The 24,244-nt window shown below is 34.5% G+C and overlaps 1 protein-coding gene across 1 annotated transcript in view; it reads left to right on the top strand.

Moving 5' to 3' along the window:
- LOC148945443 (uncharacterized) overlaps window positions 1-21,941 on the top strand; it is a 30,569-nt gene extending 8,628 nt beyond the window's left edge. The window contains exons 4-7 of the mRNA XM_089099044.1: window positions 6,426-6,855; window positions 11,743-11,899; window positions 17,753-17,935; window positions 21,723-21,941. Coding sequence (XP_088955170.1) covers window positions 6,426-6,855; window positions 11,743-11,899; window positions 17,753-17,935; window positions 21,723-21,941 — 989 coding nt within the window. The remainder of the gene's footprint in view (window positions 1-6,425; window positions 6,856-11,742; window positions 11,900-17,752; window positions 17,936-21,722) is intronic.
- The last annotated feature ends 2,303 nt before the right edge of the window (window positions 21,942-24,244 follow it).

Genomic DNA, 24,244 nt, shown 5'->3' with positions numbered 1-24,244 from the left:
GTTTTAGAAGTTGAAGATGTTTTACCAAGTCATAATGAGATGGTTTTTGGAGTTCAAAACCTTCTTTTATTTCCTAAACGTGAAGATGTTCCTTTGGGTAATTTTCATGGCTTTTCAGGATCTTTAAAACTTCAACTTAACACCCACGAATCAGGCGCCAAAGCTTTTGACTGTCAAGGTGTATTTCAGTTTTTTCCTTTTTTGTTGCAGAATCAAATATATTGGATTATGGGTTATTTGAACAAAAAACAAAAAAAAACTGGGATGGATAAGTGGACGATGTTATGAATATAGACTAATCTGAAGACGGAATTTTTCTTGTTTCAGTTGAATACTAAACTTGGGAGTTTAAAATTTGATATTGTGGAAGATGGTTGGAATACTTTTAGAAAAATAATTTGTGAAGTTGCTGAAGGTGTATTAGGGAAGAAAGCAAGAACTGCAGCTAAGAATATTAGTGAAAAAGCTTTATGTTTAATAGAAAGGAGAAAGGGCGTGTACAAGAATTATCTGAGTGATAGATCATATGAAAACAAAAGAAAGTGGAAAAAGCATTAAAATATGAACTAAGGAGGTGTGAAGTGGAGGCCATGGATAAAATTGCCGAGGATCTGGAAGATACAGCTAGACGGCATAATAGTAAAATATTGTACTGACACGTTAACAAATTGAGAGGGAATAGTCAATCCGGACTTGGCCCAGTTAAAGATAGGAATGGGGTCTCAATTAGCGATAAGGAAAAAACTAAAGAGAGATGTGCCGAACATTTTGAGAATTTGCTTAACCGAGATAGATCTGCAGGAAAAAATATAGAGGAAAATGAAAAAGTTTGTGATACCTTGGATGTGAAGGAAGATTTGTTTTGTGAGGAGGAATTAGCAACAGTACCAAAAGGATTAAAAAATAATAAAGCTCCAGGTGCTGATAGTGTGGTAAATGAGTTTCTTAAATATGGTGGCTCTGAGGTTAGAAATAAGTTACTGAAGATTATGAATATGACTTTTTGAAAAAGGGGAAGTACCTAGCGATTTTAGGAAAACCTTAATTAAGCCACTTTATAAGAAAGGTGATAAAAGTGAGTGTGGTAATTATCGAGGCATTAGTCTGGTCTCTGTAGGTAGTAAATTACTTAGCAATATGATACTTTTTAGACTGAGAGATGCCGTAGACAAAGTTTTAAGAGAAGAGCAGTGCGGTGTTAGAAAAGGTAGAGGATGTGTCGACCAAATTTTCACTCTTAGGCTTATAATTGAGAAGTGCCTGAGTTTTCAGACACCTTTGGTCCTCAGTTTTATAGATTATGAGCAAGCGTTCGATTCTGTTGATAGAAGGGCTTTAGTAAAGGTTTTATTCTTGTATGGTATACCAGACAAATACATTACAGTGATTAGTGCTATGTACGAGAATAACACTGCTGTGGTTAAGGTAGGAAATGAGGTTAGCAGCTGGTTTTGTATTGAATCAGGAGTTAAGCTGGGTTGTGTTCTATCCCCCTTTATATGGATTATTTTGATGGACTTTGTTTTAAGGAGCACAAGAAAGGCAATGGGAGACCAGGGTATCAAATGGGGAGGAAAAAGTCTCTTGTACTTGGATTATGCTGATGATTTAAGCATCCTAGATTAAAGTGTGAGCAAAATGAATGAAATTTTAGAGGTTTTGCGAGTTCATGGTGCTAGAAATGGTTTGAAAATTAATGTTAGGAAGACTAAGTCACTAAGGCTAGGAATAAGTGAAGATGAAAAGGTGACGTTGGGTAATGAAAAGATGGATCAGGTGGGAAGCTTCACTTACCTTGGTAGTATTGTTAGTAAAGATGGTGGGAGCAGCGAAGATGTTAAATATAGAATAGCCAAGGCTCAGGGTGTATTTTCACAGTTAAAAGAAAGTCTGGAAGAATAGGAAGATAATTCTGCAAACCAAGATTAGAGCATTAGAAGCTACAGTGATGACAGTGGTTAAATATGGCTCTGAATCATGGACGCTCCGAAAAGCGGATGAAAATTTGCTAGACGTTTTCCAGAGAAATTGCTTAAGGATTATTCTTGGTAGCCGGCTGAATGACCGTATTTCAAGAATAGGCTATACGAAAAATGTTGTTCAATACCGCTCTCTAGGGCTATAACGAAAGAAAGGCTGAGGTGGCTAGGGCACGTTGTGCGGATGAAGGATGACAGTTTGCCGAAGATTGTACTTTTTGGACAACCATCTAGGGCTAAACGGAAAGCAGGTCGTCCCCATCTGGGGTGGGAGGACGTCATAAAGAAAGATTTAAAGAAAATGGGAACTTCGTGGGCGGGTGTAAAAAGGGAGGTTTTGAATAGATTGGGGTGGAGGAGGAGCGTGCGTATCTGTGTTGGCCTCAGGCGGCTTGGTGCTACGGTGAGTTGTTAGTAGTAGTAGTTTTAATATATATTTTCTTATATACTATATTTTATTGTAGAGAGTATTAATTTTACTAAAAGCCCAGGACTCAAACAAAAATACAAAATTAATTTTCTTGAGTTAAGAGTCAAAAGTTTTTTGTTTTTCAATTATTTTATTTTTAATTTTTGCGGAATGAGATCTATTGAGCTTATATCTTCATGAGAAGTCATGCACGAAATTCTGGAGAGCTCAAATGAAAAAATAGAAACTTTAGACAAGCCTAATGTAAAATCGATGAATATTTTATTAATGAAATGAAATATATGATAGATGTTTGCCTGAAAATTTATTATTTGTTTATATTTTCATCATTACGAAATTTATTTATGTTTTTTTTTTATCTTCTCAGCCGTGTTTCTATTGATATCAATTTAAACAATACTATTTGTGTCAGGATTCAAAAATTATTGAAGAGGTTTCTCCAACATACAAATAGCAAGCCATACTATGGATTCTTATAGAAAAACAAAATATACAAGTGTATACATATTTTAATTTTTTTTTTTAATGACTATGTCAATTAAAAACGAACAGAAATTAATTTAAAACACTTTTTCCACAAAAATAGTTCTTCAAAGAAAAGTAAAGAGCAACATTAAACCAAAAATGAGCATAAATAAAATAAACAAATCTTCCAAGCCTAAAACTACCCCAAATCAAAATCAATTAATAAATGAAACCCCAAACAAACAGAAATTACAATAAATAGACGAGTCCAACTCAAAATGAGCAAAAATTAACATGAGTAGGGCTGGCAACCCCCATGCCAGAACTTTGTTTGCACTCTACTGAAAAAATAAAGCAAATTACCATGGTTTGTCAGTTTAATATGCTTATACTAATATTTATTCCTTAAAGTTTTAATAATTTTCGTTGAATAAAGTCAAAAAGTGGAAACATTTAAAATCTATTTTGTTTTCATTAAATTGCAAATTATGTTCTGGTCTTAAGAAGGCATGGGGGAGGTCAGTTGCTCAATTGCTGTAAATTGACAATTGCTCAAAATGAACAAATTGAACCATCAAATGAGGAAAGATCAAGAGGACGACCTGATAAATTTAAATTTACGTATCAAAATCAACAACCAAGACCATCAAAAGTGACAAGACCAATCTGAGCAGCTAAGGTGAAGGGCATTGAAAAAAAAATGTCTGAAATAATAGTAAATGATAACGAAGAAGAAAGAAATATGCGATTAAAAGATAAGGGGAGCTAAAATTACAGCGCATCAAAACGAAACTGAATCACAAGAAAATATGCGGCAACAAGACATGCCACAACGAGGATCAGAACAAATAAAAAATAAAATGAAGAACAAAGAAATGAAGATGCAGTAAACTCTACAAATGCTAATTTAAACTTATTGGGACCCTACAGGTGTGTATTTATTCACTTTGGAGTCCTCCACTTTTCCGAGGAAAGAATAGCCAACAAAGGTGATTCATTTTGAGGTTGCTGCTTACTTGATTGAATTGTATTGTCACATCCACAATTTCCAAGTGAATTAGTTTAGCCTTTTATAGGATGCCGCTTGCTCTCTAAGGATTTCCACAAACAAATCCGAAACTTGAACTCAGGTATTTCTTTAGCTTCATTTAACATAAGCCATGATCAAACCATCAATAGTCATAACGTTTTCAGCTTCAAAGTAGTTGGACAAATTTATCACCAATCAAACGGCACATCAATCACAAACCACTGAAGGGGATTTTGAACTTCCTTCTTATAGCCAAATATGTATTTTAGACCAGATAAAGCATTTGAAGAACGTGTTGAACATCCTTCAAACTATTGGATCTCTAGGAAGAAATATTGCGACACACAAACAACTATGCCACAGGTTACATGAAAATGTGAGAAGTGGAGGATAATGTGAATCAACCTACTGATTCACTGGGACAGCAGCCTGGGTTAGAAGATAAGCGACAATCAGAATCAATATATAAAAGCCCCTCACGTAGCCGTAAATATATATATATATATATATATATATATATATATATATATATATATATATATATATATATATATATATATATATATATATATATATATATATATATATATATATATATATATTTGATTTTCAAAGTTATTGTAGACATTGATGACCTTGTCCAAGTCAAAATTCTAAACTCAATCATCATCGATACCATTTTTAATTTGTTTTGTTCGTTATACCTTGGATTATTTTTTACCATTAAAAAACACACATTATCAAACCTTTGTTTTTTTTAACAAAGGTATGGTAGGCATTGATGACCTTATTCGTGTCCAAATCTCAAACCCGATCATCATCGCTATAATATTCAATTTTAACACGATTAGATTCTCGCTGTCCAGGTTGATTTTCATTGACTTGCTCACATGTTCTGTGTCGCATGTCTTCTCACCGCGTGTGTCTTTGCTCTTCATTTTCATTTTTGACTTGTTCACATGCTAGGTGTCGCATGTCTTCTAACCACGTGTCTTTTCATTTTCATTTTGGCATTACATAAGAAAATGCTTAGGTGGTACCATATATGATGTCATAAGAAATGCTAATATGATTTACTAACATAGTACATGACGTCATTTGCAAAAAACAAAATTAAGGCTCTTAGCTATTTTTCTCAGACTTTTGACGTATCTAAATCTTTTTTTTTTATGCAAGAATATCTTAAGATACCAATTTTCCCGAAAAAAAATGGAGCCGTTTTCGAGAACTTAAATACATCCATACACAATTATTGCTAACATATAAAGATAGTATACATATATATTTAGAAAACATGTTTTGCACAATCAAGTAGTTAGAATCAGCAACAAAGAGCGCTTACTAATGAGAAACCATGTAAATGTAATCCATGTGAGAGAGCATTTTCATTTAATTCAAATGTGAAATATCATCTTACAATTTATTCTAGGAAGAAGCCTGCTAATTTGTTGTTCACAATAAAAACCTTCTTTTTTCGGAGACAGAAGAATACTCATCGAAGAATTAAAGCTATTCCGCGCAAAAAAAACGTAATTAATTCATGCATATTTCTTTTGATGGGCGAATAAAACTCACAAATAGATATACAGTCTAATCTCTCTAAGACACCCTCTGCATCTCAAACATCTATTCTTTAAAACGGGGGTGGTTCCTGCTTCCAATAAATTACAAGCTTTAAAAATCAAGTGTTCTGACTGCTGATCGCCTTTTCTTTGTTCTCGCTGCCGATTGGCTGATCAGTTATTTTTATGTACATATATATTATAATCAAGTTCCAACAGCTTTCTACATTCGTGATATCTGAAGCTGCTTTTTCCACGGGTGAAAGCCAAAACATGTTGTGAAAATAACGTAAAATTAGAACATCGATTCATAAACCTTAGCAGTCACGTGTTCTGACAGCTAATTGGTGAACTATGACATGCACTGTTGATTTTATTATTATTCTTAAAAACAAATTACTTTCATCAATCTTGATAGATTCAAGGGAGTTTGTGTAGACCTTACATAAAACTTCTGCTTTAGTAACTGCTCTAAAAATTAATTACGGTGTCAAAACATAACAAAAATTAAGTAATAAAGGAATTCAGAGTTGGTACTAGCTTTTTTTAAATACAATTATGTAAGAAAGGGGGAATATTTTTCTGGTCACTTTTTTTATTTCTCCCTTGTTGTTTTGCTCAAAATATCAGCAACAAAAGATAAACCCTTAGACTATTGGACCCACCTTTAACCTAAAATGTAATTAATTGCAAGTACAGGTTTTACTTCTTTTGTTTTTCTTAAAAGAGGGATATTTTTACTATTTGAATTATAAAATCTGTAAATAAAAAAATTAAAGAGTTTTATTTTATAATGCTTCTGGCAATAAACTTGAATCTGTTCAAGCCTCTCGTTTTGCTATTATTTTTTTCTTAATTGGCTTGATTTTTTTTGTGATTACTTCGGGATATATGATTGAAAACATCTTATTATAGCATTTTAGGTTTTTTCCATCCCTTTTATTTTATTTTTATTGTAGGAGTTGCAAATACTTCACAGAGTAATATGAATAGACCTATGGAAGCTGCAAATTCTAATATCGGCTTGAATAGGAAAAAGTACAAAAAAGACTATGAGTGCAATATGTGCAATAAAAGATTTCACATCCACTCAAAATTGGAAGGACATCAAAGAATTCATACAGGAAAAAAAGCATTTAAATGTGATATATGTCAGAAGAGTTTTTCTCGATCGTACTCTTTGAATTTACACCAAAGAGTTCATACAGGTGAGAAACCTTATAAATGTGATGTGTGCAAAAAGTGTTTTTCTCAATCATACAATTTGAATTTACATCAAAGAATTCATACAGGAAAAAAAACGTTTAAATGTGATATATGTCAGAAGAGTTTTTCCCGATCGTACTGTTTAAATTTACACCAAAGAGTTCACACAGGTGACCTTCATCAGTAGTAAAACTTTTTACTATTTTTGAGTTTTACTGATGACTGTCACTGTATATGTGACCGAAATATATGGTATTTTTGTGAATTTCTATACACCGTCTAGTAAAAAAGATTTTATCCCTATTTTGAACTTTTATTTTATCGTTCTGAAAGAATAAGATAAAAAAGTTAAAACTTCAGCGTAAAGAGCAAGGTCTTGTAGAAGGGGCAACTCTTTTCATATGCGTAATAATTTCTCTTCGTTTTAAGTTTTGATGTTTCCTCCTTACTGTCAGTTGAAAAAACTTTTTTTTTATTTAATTTCTGATTGTCTTTAAATAATACCGGGAAATCCGGCTGTATCTTCATGAAAATTTCCGGTACTTGTGTATTATACGTCACTCAATCAAGTTTACGATGCGTAAAACTCGAGAACAAACCGGTTTTTTCGTTAGTTTCTTTGTTACTTTAGGAACAAATTTGGGCTATATATTAGCACATTAGGGGGGATGGTATAGCGGGTCTGTATGCGAAATATTGTTAGGTACAATTATTCTGCATATTATGAAGTAAGAATCGTTTTCTAACTTCAAACTGACCAAATACTTTATATAGCCCAAATTATATATTTCCTATATATTCTGTCACTTGTCTTTGTCTTTCCTAACACTAAGCTGAAAGAAACCGGTTTATTTTTGAGTTTTACACAGCGTAAACTTGAGTGAGTGGCGTATAATATACAAGTACCAAAATTCCTTTCCCTTACGGAAAATAAAAAAGCAAATCTCAATTAAAATTCTCAAATTTGGAAAGCCCTATTTTTCACAGAGGGGGAAGAGGGGGGGGGGTAAACGCAAGCCACCATTTTATATACGTTTTGTAAGTTTTAAATATGCTTAAAAATATGCATGACGTAAAATGTTGCTTCATTAGCACAACTACTAGATATTTAAGATAAGTTTTTTTTTTTTTTTACTAACAAAAAACATAATATTAATATTTTTTGTTGAAGTAAGGGTTCTACGAAAAATTGCTTGAAAGTTGGACGTTAATCACTAAGATTAAAAATCTATAATTTGCCACTCAAGTTTTTTAACACCATAGTTTGCTACACCAATGCAGAACAATCTGCATTCTAGCAAAATAGTCAGCAAAAATAATATATGGAAAACTAAGCAAAAAAAATAATCGAAAAGTAAAACGCCAGTAAGCAAGCGTGAATAACAAAATGCTTCTGAAAATGATTAAAATTATTTTTTTGCAATTCAAAAATGGGCTTGATAGTCTTGTAAAATGTCAGCTTCAAACCACCTCACAGAAAGTTGGAAACGACTGCTGCTACCATTGTTCGATAAAGTCTAAGAATAAGATAATACCAATGACTCAAGCACGTATCTAAACAAGGAAATTGCCTGGTGTTATTTATGGTAAAACCCTAACTATGGAAGGTTTTTATAAAAGTTATTTTTGTTTCTGTTTTCTTTTTTATAATTGCCAGGTGTTACCAGGAAATTTGTTTTTGTTGACGTTTAAATGGAAATGTTGGTTTTTACCTTTAACTTGTGTGAATAGTAACTGAAACTCTAAAAATAAGGTTTTTATAACAACACATAAAATTACAGTGTTAACTTCTTATGGTGATTCAAAATATGAGAAGCTCTTAAGTTTTAAGCTTCCCAATAGAAGTCACGAACCTGAGAGAATTTTGCCTTTTAAAAAAAAGGGAAGACCCCTCCCCCCCCCCCCCCAAAAAAAAAGGAAAAATATTTTTGATGAAAATAAATGATTAAATTTTGTATATCAGAGAACTCTGTTGTAGAAGTTTCGAGCCTCTAGCTAAGCAATTTTGAATTGTCAAGCAGTTCGTGATAACGAACTGTAAGTGAGGAGCGACCCGGCTCAATAGTAACCGAAACTCTAAAAAAGGGAATTTTGATATCAATAGATACATCAAAATGATTAAATTCTTATGCTGATTTTAAATATATAAGTTTCATCATGTTTAGTCTTACCCATCAAAAGTTTCGCGCCTGAGACGATTTGCCTTATTTTCAAATAAAGGGGAAAACACCCCCCTAAAAGTCATAGAACTTTATTGAAAATAACACCATCAGATTCAGCGTATCAGAGAACTCTACTATAGAATTTTCAAGCTCCTATGTGCAAAAATGTTGAATTTTGGATTTTTGGGCAGAAGAAAGATCACGGATGCGTTTTTTTTTTTTTTTTTTTTTTTTTTTTTTTTTTTTTCATGGGTGTTCCTATCGACCCAGTGATCCTAGAATATCACGGGAGGACTCATTCTAATGGAAATCAAAAGTTCTGGTGCCCTTTTTAAGCAACCAAAAAATGGAGGGCAAATAGGCCCCCTCTCACGCTCATTTTTTTCCCAAAGTCACCCGATCAAAATTTTGAGGTAGCCATTTTGTTCAGCATGGTAGAAAAATACAATAACTATACCTTTGAGGATGACTTAATCCCCCACAGTCCCTGGGGGAAGGTCTGCAAGTTATGAATTTTTCCCAATGTTTACATATAGTATTGGTTATTGGGAAGTATACATAAGTTTTCAGGGGAGATTTTTTCTGGTATTTTTGGGGGGGGGGCGTCGGGGGTAACGTGGGAGGATCTATTTCAGGGAGGAAGTTTTCATGGGGGAAGGGACATTGCTATGAAGGGGGCGCCGGATTTTTCAGTATTATTTAAAAAACGATCAAAAATTAAATAAAAAAATAAAACAATTTTTTCAACTGAAAGTAAGAAGCAACATTAAAACTTAAAACCAACAGAAATTATTGCATATATGATTGTGTTTGCCCCTAGTCATTACCTCAATCTTTACGCTAAAGTTTTTTTTTGTACTTTCATCAGAGCTATTTATTCTAATTAATGGCCTTTGTGATTAATCATTCTTAAAGAATTGGAACAAAATTTGAACCTTAGCGTAAAGAGCGAGGTACTGATAAGGGGGCGAACTCTTTAATATTCCGTAATAAAAATATACGAATATAGAAACTCGTTACGTAAGTTACGTCAGAGCAAAATTTCGAGAAAGCCATTTAGCCAAAAAAGTAAAATTAATGTGCAAATTTTGTTTTAATTATTCATGTACGGTGAGCCAAAATCAAACCTGCATTCATTCAAAAAAGTTCAGAAATTAAATGAAAAAACAGTTTTTTTAACTGAAAGTAAGGAGAGACATTAAAACTTGAAACATACAAAAATTGTTCCGCATTCAAAGGGGCTGTCCTCTCCTCACCGCCTCGCTCTTTACGCTAAAGTTTGACTCTTTCTCAGAAATGTATTTTTTAAAACAATAAAAAACTTTAGTGCAAAGAGCGAGGCGGTGAGCGGTTGACAGCCCCTTTCATATATAGAATAATTTCTGTTCGTTTTAAGTTTTAATGTCACTCCTTTCTTTCAGTTAAAAAAAAACTTGTTTTTTTTATTTAATTTCCAACAAATGTGACCTCAGAAGCGTTTTTTTTTCTGGTGACCATATCGAGCCAATTTTTCTAAAACATCGGAAGAAGGCCCATTAAAAAGACAAATTTAAGTTCCACTGTCCTTTTTAAGTATTAAATAAAAGTTTCTAACTGTAAGTAAGGAGCAATAGTGAAACTTAAAGCGAACAGAAATTATTTTATATTTGAGGGGGGCTGGCCCTCCCTCAACTCTCGCTCTTTACGAACGAGGGTTGAGACTCCTCTCTGAAACTAATACGGACTTCGCCATGGCGAAGCTCAGGCTCCTGCTACTATAAATTTATAATACCAAAAGAGACCGGTTACATGATGATTAACATAATATCCTGTTATTCCAAGTTGCAAGTAATGCGGTTCGTATTTGAAGGAATTTCTTTTGGAAGGAATTACCAAACCTACAGAAACAGAAGTTGTCGATTATACTATTTGATTAACTCGCACTTCTCTTTAAAAAACTTTCCGCATAGTACCAAGGACAATCAAAAGGAAATCTGATTGTTTAAATTGGCTAGTGATATCCCAGAAAAGTATTGACTCTCCAGCAATTATTGCTTCTCTGACAATTTATTAATCCTCGTATAAATTGTCAAATGAGATTTCCCGTAGTTGAACTGCAGCCTATTAATAATTCTTTAGTTCAAGTTTTAATGAATAAGAATTGCACTCATCTCCCACCAAAACTAAATTTCCTCGGAATGAGCTATTGTCTAAGGGAAAGGACATGCGTGATTCGGGTTGGGTTCATCATACGCGTATTAAACAAAAAGGGAGTAAATTATGGCTGGAGTGTAAAAAGTCTCCGTCTTCACAGTGGTTAAGATTAACTAGTTACGGTGATTAATAATGAGATTATTTTTATTACTTTATGTAATGTTTCTTTGTTCATTGGATCTATCATTTTTATTTCTTGTGAGGTTTTTTGTCCCTCTGTAGACTTATTATAAGTTTATTTTCTGTCTTTTTTGTGTGTTTCTATTTATATTAAGTAATTGAGTACAATAATTTTTTCTGTATCCGCATTTCATCTTACAATGAATAAGTTCCATTTCTTTCTCTTGTTTCTATTTATTTTCAAGCAGTTTCTTTTTCTTTCATCATTATTTTTGAGTTCTCGCTGGTTCAGTTGTTTTGGCTACGTTAAGACTCAGACGGTGTGCATTTTGCGAAGGTTTCTGCTAGTCCTGATCATAATTCTGATTATTTACATTGTATGATAATTGTATTGGGGATAGACTGAGAGACCTAGTGTCTAACCCTTTTGATTTTTTCATTTTCAAGAGCCATGATAAATTTTTTGGAAATGAGATGAATAATGGTGGGGTAATTTACTTTCCAAAATGAAAATATAAATTACCATCTAAAGTTTCTGATCTTCCCAGTACCGGTGTTGTGAGAACAGAATTTTTAAATTTTTAAGTTTTTTTAGTTCACAGGATGATCTTGTCGCTGTAGTTCATAAGCTATCTTGTCATGTCTTTGGATTCTGTGAGACTTTTCTTATAGACCCGGCTCCTCATGTTGCTTTTCCTGGATATCAATTTACTTTCAAAAACCGACTGACAAGGCGCCAAGGTGGTTTGGCAGTATTAGTTAAAGAAGGTATCTCTTTTTTGACGTCTTGCAAATCTAGAATGTTCTCATGAGGAAATGCTTTTTGAAGTATTGGTGATTGAAATTAGTCTTGGAAAAAAAGATATAGTTTTTTGCGTAGTATACCGACCTCCTTCTTCTCCAGTTTAAGTGTAAAAACGGTACCTTTTCAAGTTGCTTTCGATTCCTCAAACTTTTGCTGAGCAACACTGAAAGCCTTAAGTTCTAAAAACTCAATGAATTAGAGACCCTTTCTAAAATATATAAATTAAATGTAATCGCTATTACTGAAGTTCAAGCTCAAAATTTGCACATTTTAAAGATTAACAATTTTTCTCAATTTATTAAACCCAGACCAGAAAACTACCCTCTGGGTAAGAAAGGTGGCGGAATTCTGTGCTTTATCCGTAATGATTTATATCTAAGTGAAATCCCAATTCCGTGTCTTAATCCCTTTGATGAAGATATGTGGGTGTGTGTTCGACCTAAAGTCTTGCCGCGTCCTTTTAATTTAATTGTCCTTTGTTGTTTTTATTACTCCCCTAATCAGAGATCCGCTGACAAAATAAATTTTATCGAAAAATTACATGCAAGTGCTGACTTTGTACAATCAAAATACCAAGATACAGGAATTTTCCTGATGGGTGACGCAAACGATATAAGACTTGATTCTACATGTAACGCTTTTAATTTAAAACAGGTCGTTGATGTCCCTACTACAAAAGGCAATACTACTCTTGATTTAATTTACACTAATCTTTCGAAGTTTTACAAAGCCGTCTCCACTCTGCCTCCTCTAGGGGGTAGCTACCACTTTAGCCTTTTCCTATCTCCACTGGTTAAAGTTAAACAGTCGTTTTCTATAACTGAAACCACTTACAGACCTCTCACTGACTCAGGACTTTTCAATTTTGGCTCCTGGATTACTACTGAAAATTGGTCCACTATGTATCAAACAAATGACGTTGACTAAATGGCTTTGTTCCTCCAAAATCTATTGAGGAGTAATTATGAATTCCACTTCCCTGAGAAAAAATTTTAAACGTTCTACAGATAAGCCTTATGTTACTGAGTCTTTTAAAATACTTATAAGAAAGAAAATCTATTCTTTCAAAGCAGGTCGCATTACTGAGGCTAATAGTCTAAGGAAGTTCCTAAAGAAAAAATTAAGAAAAGCAGCTTCTCATTATTATAATAATAAAGTCAAAGATCTATATTCTAACAAGCCCAAGCAATGGTACAGAAAAATTTAAGAAATATGCGGAAAAAGTCCTTTCGAAATTGATTTTCATCTAAAGACTGCCAAATGATCTGAACTTGTACCTTGCTTCCATCATGCAAAGTCTCCCTCCATTCACTGGCTCAAGTCCAACTATTCCTCCCAATACTTCCTTCCCCTTTATTTCTCCCTCTGATGTTATAAATAAAATTCTTAAGCTTAGAAAATCAAGTATTTGTCCCTTGGACATCCCAGTTGACTTAATTAAGGCCGTTTCGGACAAAATTGCAGAGCCTTTATAAAATATTTTCAACCACATCACAAAATTTGGTAAATTCCCAAGTTGCTGGAAACAAGGTTTTATAACACCTGTCCCTAAAAAATGCGCCAGTCTAACTTTCGCCAACATTCGCCCCATTACGCTCACTTCTGTTTTTTCCAAACTTTATGAAGTTTTCCTCTGTGACTGGCTTAAGGATAAAATTTGTCCGCGTATTGACACCCAGCAGTTTGGTAACTTAAAGAAAACTTTCACCACCCATTATCTTGTGAACTTAATGAATACCATCGTAAGTAACCTTGATAAACCAAATGTCTGGCTGAACCTTGTCTTAGTTGATTTCCAAAAAGCTTTTAAACTGATTGACCACTTCAGCTTAATTTGTTCACTCCTGTTTAACTTTAAACTTGATCCTCTGTTAGTAAAAATTGTTAAATTGTTTATTTAAAATTGATTTCAAATTATTGAACACAACATTATTTTCTCCAACATCCTCCATATAAATTTTGGAAGTACTCAAGGAACCTTACTGGGACCACTTTTTTTTCTTGTAACGAATAACGATATTGGTATAGAATTCCCCCAAAGGTGGAAATATGTTGATGACTTCTCGATCCTCGAGGTATGTTACAGGACCATTAAAAGCGACCCCCTTAAAATTCTATCATATATTTCGGATGAAGCTAAATATGGAAGTAAATTCCACTAAATCAAATATAATGACGATAAATTTCTTGAAATCTATTCCCGCCTTCCTTGACCCTATCCCCCCAGATATTTCTGTGTCTTCCTTTAAATTACTTGGGGTTGCAATTTCTTCTAATTTAATGTGGGATATCCACGTGAAAGATATTGTCCCTAGAGCTAATGCGTCCATGTCTCTCCTTAAGCTCTTGAATAAATTTAACATCCCCCCATCCCATTCTTTAAGGATTTATACTTCCTTTGTCCGCCCGCATCTTGAATATGCTTGTCCAGTTTGGCATCCTGGCATCTCCCGTGATGAATCAGATAAAATTGAAGCTATTCAAAAAAGGGCCCTAAGAATAATTTTTAAAGAAAATTTGGTACCATATTCACTCCTTCTAAAAAAGACCACCCCAAAAGACACTCCCCATCCAGACACCACCTGCCATGCACTGTTTCTGAACCCATCCCTATCCTGTCCCCCATCCTTTGTTTAACCTCCAGATATGAAAAAACCTTTCTCCCCTTCATTACTGATCAAATAAACCACTAGTTTTTTTTTTTTTTTTTTTTTTTTTTTTTTTTTTTTTTTTTTGTACTGGTGATACCCATACTGGTGTCCGTTTGGCTCTTCTGTTCCTTCCCCTTTTTATATACTCTCTTTTAAACCTTTTTAACACTATTTTTATCTCAATTTTTTTTGGTTTTGTTTTAATTTGTGCCTTTTTAACTTTCTTACATTTGATACTTTTTGTTTTTTAGACAATGAATGGCTTTGCCTTTCTGATATTGTTGTTTTTGGCATTGTTTAGCCAGTTTTTTAGTTGTTGTGCTATTTCTATGTTTTTTTTTTATTATATGACCCCGAAATGCGAATTCGGCCCTTCAGGGCTTGTGATAGTCATTTTTTGAAATAAATATCTTATCTCAGTCAAGTATTTCCTCTATAAACTCCATGATTTCTTGCATCAACTTCATTTTCAAAACAAAGATGTTATCCTCTCCTGAGATTTCAACATTGACCTTCTAGAAGCTTCAAATGAAGCTTCTGTTGATTTATTGTCTTCTTTCTTTTCTGCATATCTGCTTCCTACTTTCCTCATACCTACAAGAATTTCACCTAGTTCTGCTTCTCTCATTGATAATATTTTTACATCCTTACCAATTAAAGCAAATTTTGCTGTTTTAAGTGATATATCGGATCATTTCCTGCTGGTTTCAGATTTAGCTTTTACTTATAAAATACCGCAGGTAAGTAAGGAACGTCAAGTACGATTAATAAATAAAATAACATTAAAGCACCTGAATGAAAGCCATGGTCTGTTGAATTGGCAGGATGTGATATCCACGGAGGATACAGATGTGGCAACTGATACTTTCCTTAGAAATTTCAATTGCTGCCTTGATTCTAGTTGCCCATTTGTTACGAAGAAAATTTGCAGAGAAAAATTTCCTATAAGGTCGTGGATAACGTCTGGAATTTTGATATCACTTAAGAAAAAAAAAGCAGTTAAAGAATCCAACTGATTATAATATTAAAAATTTAAATTCTATTATAAAAAAACAAAGGAATTCTAAGTTTCCTGAAGTTATTAGTTTAGAAGATGGTTCGACTACTAACAAATTGGAGAAAGTGGCTGATATTTTGAATACTTATTTCGCTAGTATAGGAGAGAAAATTGTTTCATCAGTAATGAACCAGTTTGATTCACGTTGTAATAAACATTTTTCTTCATACCTTCCATCTCCTCAAAGTAATTCAATTTTTCTTGGGCCTATTCCTCGGTCTGAAATAACAAAAATAGTGGGTGATCTAAATCCAGGCAATTCAGCGGGAAATGACGGGTCTAGTTCTATAATTGTTAAAGAAATATTGTCTGCAGTAATTTTACCATTACAGCGTATAATTAATCTTTCAATAAAAACTGGAGTTTTCCCGTCTGCTTTTAAAGAAGCGCGGATAATTCCGCTTCACAAAGGTGACTCTTCTGAAAACCCATCAACTTACCGCCCCATTACTATTTTGTCAGTATTTTCTAAAATATTTGAGAAGGCAATTTATAAGAGGTTCTATGACTTTCTTAAATCGTTTATTTTTTATCACAAATTCCCAGTTTGGTTTTAGGTCTGGACACAATACTGAACACGCTATCATTGCTCTCATCCAATATATTCATGAATGCTTAGATAGAGGTGAAATTCCAGCTACAATATATTTAGATTTTAAAAAAACATTCGAAACAATATCCCATTGTATTCTTTTTCGTAAATTGGATAATTGTGGTGTGCGCGGACCGGTGTTGGATCTAGTTAAATCTTATCTTGATAAGAGAAAGCAACGAATAGATGGAGGTGATTTTCTCTCTTCGCCTGTTCCTCAGTCCTCGATAGTTGGGGTGCCTCAGGGCTCTGTCCTAGGTCCTCTGCTTTTTCCAGTTTATATAAATGATTTTCACCGCGCTTTGGCAATCCCACGTCTCAGCACACATTTTGCTGATGATACGGCAGTTTCAATTTCTGAGAGGAGTTGGAGGCAAAACTTGATACTGCATTTTCTAATGTTCTTGAATGGTGTTTTGCAAATTTTATTGCTTTGAATTTATCAAAAACTAATTTTATAATTTACGGCAGGAAGTCAAATATATGCCCTCGTATTACCCGAGTTACTTCTTCAAAGTATCTATTAGAAATATTTTGGGTGGAAGTGATAAAGTACCTTGGACTTGTTATTGACGAAAGCTTGTCTTTTAAAACATACATTCAAAATCTACGCTTAAAGATCTCTAAGTGTGATGGTTTAATATAAAGGCTGAAGAATTGTTTGTCCTACTGTGCTTTACGAAGAATTTGTTATGCTCTGATTCAGTTTAGTATTAATTATTGTTCTCTAGTATATTTATCTACATTTAAAAGCCATATTAAACCAATACAGATTTTAAAAAATAAAGCAGTAAGAATCCTGAAACTTTTTATTTCATCGCCTATTGCACTTCCAAGTAAGTCTTCTAAAGCATCTTTATATACTTATCTAGATATACTTCCAGTTTCTCAACAATTTACTTTTGGAGAAATTATATTCAAATTTAGTTATGACATTAAGAAATTACCACCATATTACCTCAATCAAAGTTTGTTCTCCCAATCACAAGATTTACATCGTTATAATACGCGACAAAAAAAGAGTATCTACATTGACAAGTATAGTACTGAGAGATCTAAATTCGCCCCGTTCGTGTCAATAACCCGGTGCTGGGATGCTCACAAGGATTTTATTGATAAATTTTCTTCTATCCATTTAATAAAAAGGAATCTTAAATTTCATTTAGTTTTTAGGATTATTTTTAATTAAGTGTCTTTCTAATATGACTAAGTTATTTGTTTGGATTGTTGTTCTAGGTGAATGTGGGCCTCTCGGCTATCTTTTAGTATGAATTTATATTTAATAATATTGATTTTTTTTATATATTTATATTTATATTTGGATCCTGGGCTAGCTGCTACTTTTATATTATTGTTGTATTATTGTATCTTTGTCTAGGCCTAGTTTTTCGAGCTTGTCTCTCCATGGGCCTATGTCAATTATATGTTATATAATTATATGCCCCCTCGAAATCTCACGATTTTTTTCATTTTCCCATAATTTTCTGATTTTTTTCACAGAATAATGGGTTTGAGGGATTTGAGCCCCCTCCCGAAACATATTCCTGCGTACATGCCTGCTTGTACATTATAACTAACCCAGCGCTGGAGACTGTGCAAGGAAACCAGACACTAAAGCAAATGCACGGGAATTTCCTGGATAAATTGATGGCAAAGCATGGTTTCTTATTGAGTTTACAATATGTAAACGATAGTTTTTTGGGGTTGAGGGGGGGAGGTACCTAGGTTAGGTTATGTATTTAATATATGCTATGCTTGTTAGTAAGGAAAGCATTGGTAGAGTCTTTGGTAGGCAGAAGAATTTGTTTGTGGATGGGGCAGATTAAGGCAATTTTGGATTCGTGCAGAATGCCGGGTAAACGGAATAGAGGACTTGGTAGGAGTTAGCGAGTAGGAGAGGTATATGAACAGGTATGTTCTATTTTAGTTGATCAGGAAATTCAGAATTCTGGGTGTCAGATGAGAACATCTGACTGTCTTGGTTGGTATTCTAGGGAAAAAGAGGCACGGAGAGAGGAGGTATGTTTTAAAGCTGTGCTATCTAGGGAGGGTATTACGTGGGCAATTTCTTGTACAGGTAAGAAATCTTGGTTGGGGAATGAATAAGATATTTGAGAAGGGTTAGAATGAAGACGGGTCCTTAGAGTAGCCCATTGTGTAGAGAATGGGAGGAAAATTGGTTGCACATGTAGTAAGCACCCCCTCCCTCCAAAAAAAAAGGTTTTTAACTTATGTACATAGAAGCTTGTAAAAGATAGGTGCATCCTGATCGGGGTATTGAAAAGGAAAACACATTATTCCTTCAATTTACACCGTAAGTATTGAGCATTGCCCCTCCCCCAACTGAAAAAATTTAGTCAGGATTGTTTGAAAAAGGGTCTAAAATCTCTGGGACATTATAGTCCTGGAATAGTCGTAGTGAGATTTGTTAGGACGAAAAATTATAATTTAAGCTTTTAAATGCAATAATATTATAATTCAAATATAATTATAATATTATAATTATATTATTACTTAATATAAGCTAACTTGTAGCTATTCAATGGTATTTCTATTTTGGATTATTAAAGGACTAGAAGATTATCAAATTTTATCTTTCGGCAAATTTTGGTTAACATGGATAAGATAGGCTGTGTTTGTTTGAAAATTTCTTCGGCATTTAATGTACATTATGATTGCAAAAAGGGTATTGAAATTATTACTATTCAATAGAACACTGCCGGCTAAATAAGAAAAAAAAATATAAGGAAACCCACAAAAAATCTTTAAATGCCCGAATCAGGGCTTTTTAAGCTTTTGTCCCCTACAATGCTGTAGATTAGGCCGAATTTTCCAATTTGAAGGACCCCTGAACAATTGTTGTCCCTGAAAAAAATATGAGCACGTAGCAAAAAGTTTCTAGAGCATTAATTAGGTTTCAAATCAAAAATCTCAGTTCTTTTTCATTTTTAAATGTCTATTTAAAACGCCAGGAACAAACACAGATTTTTTCATTTTCACCCTGTAAGCTCACGCGAGAAAGGTTAACCCGGGTACTGCGGTAACCGATCTATAAAACAACCTGTGACCGCGAAACAAACTATTGTAAGAAAAATTATCAAAATTACCAGTGAAGATAGAAAGTACCAATGAAGAAATATAATACTCGATTGATTTAAATCTTTGTCTTCTTCAAGATTAGGTTTTTATCTCTATTTTTTAACACTCGAGGAGCGGATATTTGAAGTTTTGACTTTTTGAAGATTAACTTTTTCTTTGACATGTGAGGAGCAGGACAAGACTCCAGGCGGAGCAAGGAGATAGACAAGTCCTGGCAGTTCAGGAGACAGACAACTTGATTGAGTTAAGATAATTAATTATATCGAGATATCACTTAAGTTATTTTGTATTTTATTTGATTCAATCAGATTGCGGAATAACTCGGTCAGTCTTACTGGCATAAAGAGGGAGCCAAATAATAGGGAGTATCAGGGGTTCAAAACTAATTTATAGCTCTTTACTCAAATATATTGATGACATTTTCACAAATTAATGGCCCTGCTTAAATACGGGGCCTGTGGTGGTACAAGACCTGTGCGGACGCACTGGTCACATCTGCCTATTGTACTCATACCAAACAAGACCGTCACTGGCTGTCATAGTACCCAGGGAAAAATAGAATTCAGCTCCCTCCTCCTGACTAAAATATAAGCAAAAAAAAAAAAAAATTAAAAATTAAAAATTTGGTCAGGGTGGAAATAAACCTGAATTACTGTCCCTGCTCAGATAAGGGACACGTGGTATCGTAAGGCCATGTACAGACCGCCAGGTCACATGTGCCTAGCAATTTTTGTAAATGTTGATTGACGTTGTATCCTCCCCTTCATTTGGTTGATAAATTTTGCCATCTACCCAGGAAAATGTACCTTTATATATGCTTGTTAGTGCACCATCCTGCCTAATCCCCCAGCTTCTCTAAGTCGTCAACTCAAGTCTTTGTCATTGTAAATTTGCTCTTGCTTCCATTGAGCGTTCCTCTGCCCCTAGTCTGTTTACTATATTGAACTTAAATTGTCTTTGCTCACGACCTTCGCAAAAATACGCTTGTTATTAGGACGTCTGATAAATCTATCTATTTCCTATTCTTTTTTTTTTAATTAAAGAGTGACATTAAAACTTTAAAGAACCGGGACTGTTCCGTGTAAGACACGCAATTCTTTCAGTAAGTTTATTAGTATATTAATAAACAAATAATATCAAGCGTTTAATCTTGAATAATTGCTGATTCGACTAGGCGTATTCGATTTATCGGTCTAAGTTCATAGCTACATAAGTTTATAAGTTACGGGTTAAGTTTATGCGCTAAGTAAATACGTAACCGGAAACAAGAAATTTTATTATATAATTTGTTAATCATTTTAAATCTATTGGCTTCCTCAGAATTTTCAATCGGTATCACCTTTTCCCTATTTGGGACAAAAGTGTAGTTCGGTGCCACAAAAAGACAGAAAACGCCACTTTACTGAGGCGCAGTCTTTTTGCCTAAACTAGGCATACTTAGAAGGACGCTAGAACTTTTGTTTTCTATTCAGATGAGCCTTCTCTTGATTTTCTAAGACCAGTGGTTTATTGTAATAGGCTATGGGATAAAAATAAAAACGAATACATACTCTTATAAATTGTCTTCTCAAAAAGTCAAGAAAAATAATGCAAAATTTGGTATTATGGTAGATGAGAACTTGAAATTCCCCAATCAAGGTTCTCTGATGTGCTGAATATGATGTATTTTTTTTCATTAATCTTATATACTTAGTGATGTTTTCCCTTTTCCAGCAAATCAAGCAAATTTTTTGAGGATTATTATTTTCGACATGTAACTTTAAACTTAATGACTTTTATATATCGTCGTGCCCAAAACCAAAGGGCGTATCTGACACTTTTTACGAAAACGAGTTAATGTGCTCCAAAGAGTCATCTAGTGGGGTACTATGCAAGAATCATTTTAGTGTGAAAACCGCAATTAAGTTTTTTTTTAGGTCAAAGTCGCATGTTTTATTGACATCGGAATTGGAAATTTTACGATTATTTTAAGGTTATATAGAAATTCTGAGCCTGACTTATTTTTACTTTTATTAATCTTTCGCTAAGGGCAATTCCATGAAAACGTCAACCTCGGGTTCAAATTTAAAAATGTTGGAGGAAATATTTGTTTGTGTCTATCTTATTACAAATTGTCTGAGCTTTATGAATATGCAAGAATCATTTTAATGTGAAAACCGCAATTAAGTTTTTTTTAGGTCAAAGTCACATGTTTTATTGACATCGGAATTGGAAATTTTACGGTTATTTTAATCCGATCACCACGGGATTAAAATAACAGCGATTTTGAGTAACGTGGGCTCATATTTAAGCCTTGACATTATTTAATCGATGTCAGTTCATGATTAGCAGCTCTTAGTGGTTTTCTATATGATTCAAACCTGCCTTTCAGAAAAATGCGACAGAAGAAGCATTGCAGTATCTGGATGAATCTGACGAGCCAGAAGATATGTCCAACAGTGAAGGTGATGGTGACCCTTCGTTTCTGCCGTCTAGTGACTCCGTAAGTCCCAGTGAGTTGACACCAGCGCTGGTTGTGAATTTTAGTACTGAGCCCCATGCGACAGTTTCCTGCAGAGGTAAATCTTATAGGTATCATTTCCTCCAATGAAAGTCTCTTGGCCACGGGTTCGACATCCAAAAGAGCGCACAGAAAGGCGCAACGGGTTTCAGGCAAAGAATACGTATCTCCTGCTACTGGAAAGTTTGTGAAGGCGAAAGCGAGGTCTGAAAATCCCTGTAATCACACGAAGACGTATATTAACACACTTTTGATTTACAGCATAGGCACCTGGGCGTATCTGAAAACTCTGACCAGAACCAAAGGGCGTATCTGAACATACGCCCATTGGTTATGGTCACATTTCGAAGAAAAGATTTAAGTTACAGATACGCTGCGAAAAACAAGGAAAACTCAAAACACTAATTAGTGAAATTTTCATCAATTTTCGGAGCTTCAAGTTGTTCCACCACCACAGTCGTAAGCTAGGCCTATCATTCTTATGATTCCAGTACTTTGGACATTACAATGATGGGGGAGAGGCCGGTTTTACCTTACTGATTATATTGCCTAGTGTTAAAACAGACTGATTATGACGATTATTGTTGAACATGGATACACAACCTTCATTTTATGAAAGATCCCAAATTGGGCTGCATGAGCCTGGAGCCTGACTTGTTTTTACTTTTATTAATCTTTCGCTAAGGGCAATTCCATGAAAACGTCAACCTTGGGGTAAATTTAAAATTGTCGGAGGAAATATTTGTTTGTGTCTATCTTATTGAAAATTGTCTGAGCTTTATGAATATGCAAGAAAGGCTTTACAGACGAGATGTTGAACGGTATGTTTGTATCGTTTTGGAATCTCGGAAAAGAGGCAGGCAACCACGATCAGCAAAGACAGTTCATTGCTGGGTTGTGTAAACAAGCTCCTAAAAAGCGACATACTGTGTCAGATTCTTCAAGAAGATCTAACAGTCTTGTTTACAGTCTACCGTCCGAAACAAACTACTTTCCAGTTTGCAAGAAATTTTTTCTTGGGACTTTCGGAATATCAGAAAAATTTCTACGACGTTGCGTGAAATCAGAGTTTCAAGAACCGAGTACATCAACTGTGAAACCTGATCAACGGAGAAAAAAATAAAAATTCCAAACGGGTCACAGCAGAACAACTTGGATTTGTCCATGATCGCATCAAGTCTTTCCCGACGGTCGAGAGTCAATATTGTCGCAAGAGCACAAAAAAACTCGATTTGGATGCGAATCTTTCATTGCGGAAAATGTATGATCTGTATAAGGAAAAATGTAAGGAAGAGAAGAAAGTAGCCCTTGCATTAGAAAATTACCGTCTTCAGTTCAAGAAATTCAACCTTGGGTTTCACAGGCCTAAAAAAGACCAGTGTGGACTTTGTCTTAGGTATAACCAGCTCGCAGACAAATCAGAAAAAGATGTGAAGCAGTATGAAGAACACCAGGAAAGAAAGAACAAAGCGCGAGCTTTGAAAAACGAAATCGTTCGGAAGATTAAAGAAGAAGAGGAGGGCTCTGAAAAGGCTACGTTCATTAATTTTGATCTTCAACGCGTTCTCGAAACCCCGAAAGGGCCAGGTGGTCCTATATTCTACAAGCGAAAGCTTGCTTGCTATAACTTATCCTATACAATATGAATAGCCACGCCGGACTTTGTAATATCTGATGTGAAACAGATGGACAAAGAGGAGCAAACGAGGTTGCATCGACCGTGTTTGATGCTGTTTCGAACGACAAAGATCATTCTGACTTCTACTTTGCGTCTGACTCTTGCGGAGGACAGAATCGAAGTCAATTTTTTTCTAGAATGTGCTTATGGGCAATCCGCACCTTATATCATGTCCGATCGATTACTCATGTCTATCTGGAAAAGGGGCACACAGAACAAGAGGGGGATAGTATACACAGTGCCATTGAACGAGCTTCCAGGCATACCTCTATAAATGCTCCAGTTGAATGGAAAAACATTTGCATTTTAGCGAGGCGGAACAATCCGTATACTGTGAGAACACTCGATCATTCCTTCTTCAAGGACTTCAAGAAGCTGACTGGCCAGGTCGTAAAGAACGTTAAGGTGAACACTCGTGGAGAAAAGGTTCAGTGGCTTGATATCAAAATTCTCCGTTACACAGTGGACGATGCGGCTAAAATATTCTATAGCTACGATTACAGCGGGGATTACAAGGCAATTGATGTTGACAAGGTAAAACGATCAGTTGGACAGAGTGGGACAATGTTAAGCTTGATGCCAGCTTACGAGAAAAAGTTGCCAATAAGTGATGCAAAATTTAAAGACTTGCTTTCACTGTGCGAACAACGGCTAATCCATGCCGACTTTCATGCATTCTACCGAAACCTTCCCCATGGAAAAGCCGTGAAGGATG

This window comes from Artemia sp. Qi Xiang Cuo, chromosome 13 (assembly GCF_049724085.1).
Source record: "Artemia sp. Qi Xiang Cuo chromosome 13, ASM4972408v1, whole genome shotgun sequence".
Taxonomy (NCBI): Eukaryota; Metazoa; Arthropoda; class Branchiopoda; order Anostraca; family Artemiidae; genus Artemia; species Artemia sp. Qi Xiang Cuo.
This window is presented reverse-complemented; position numbering and strand designations above follow the sequence as displayed.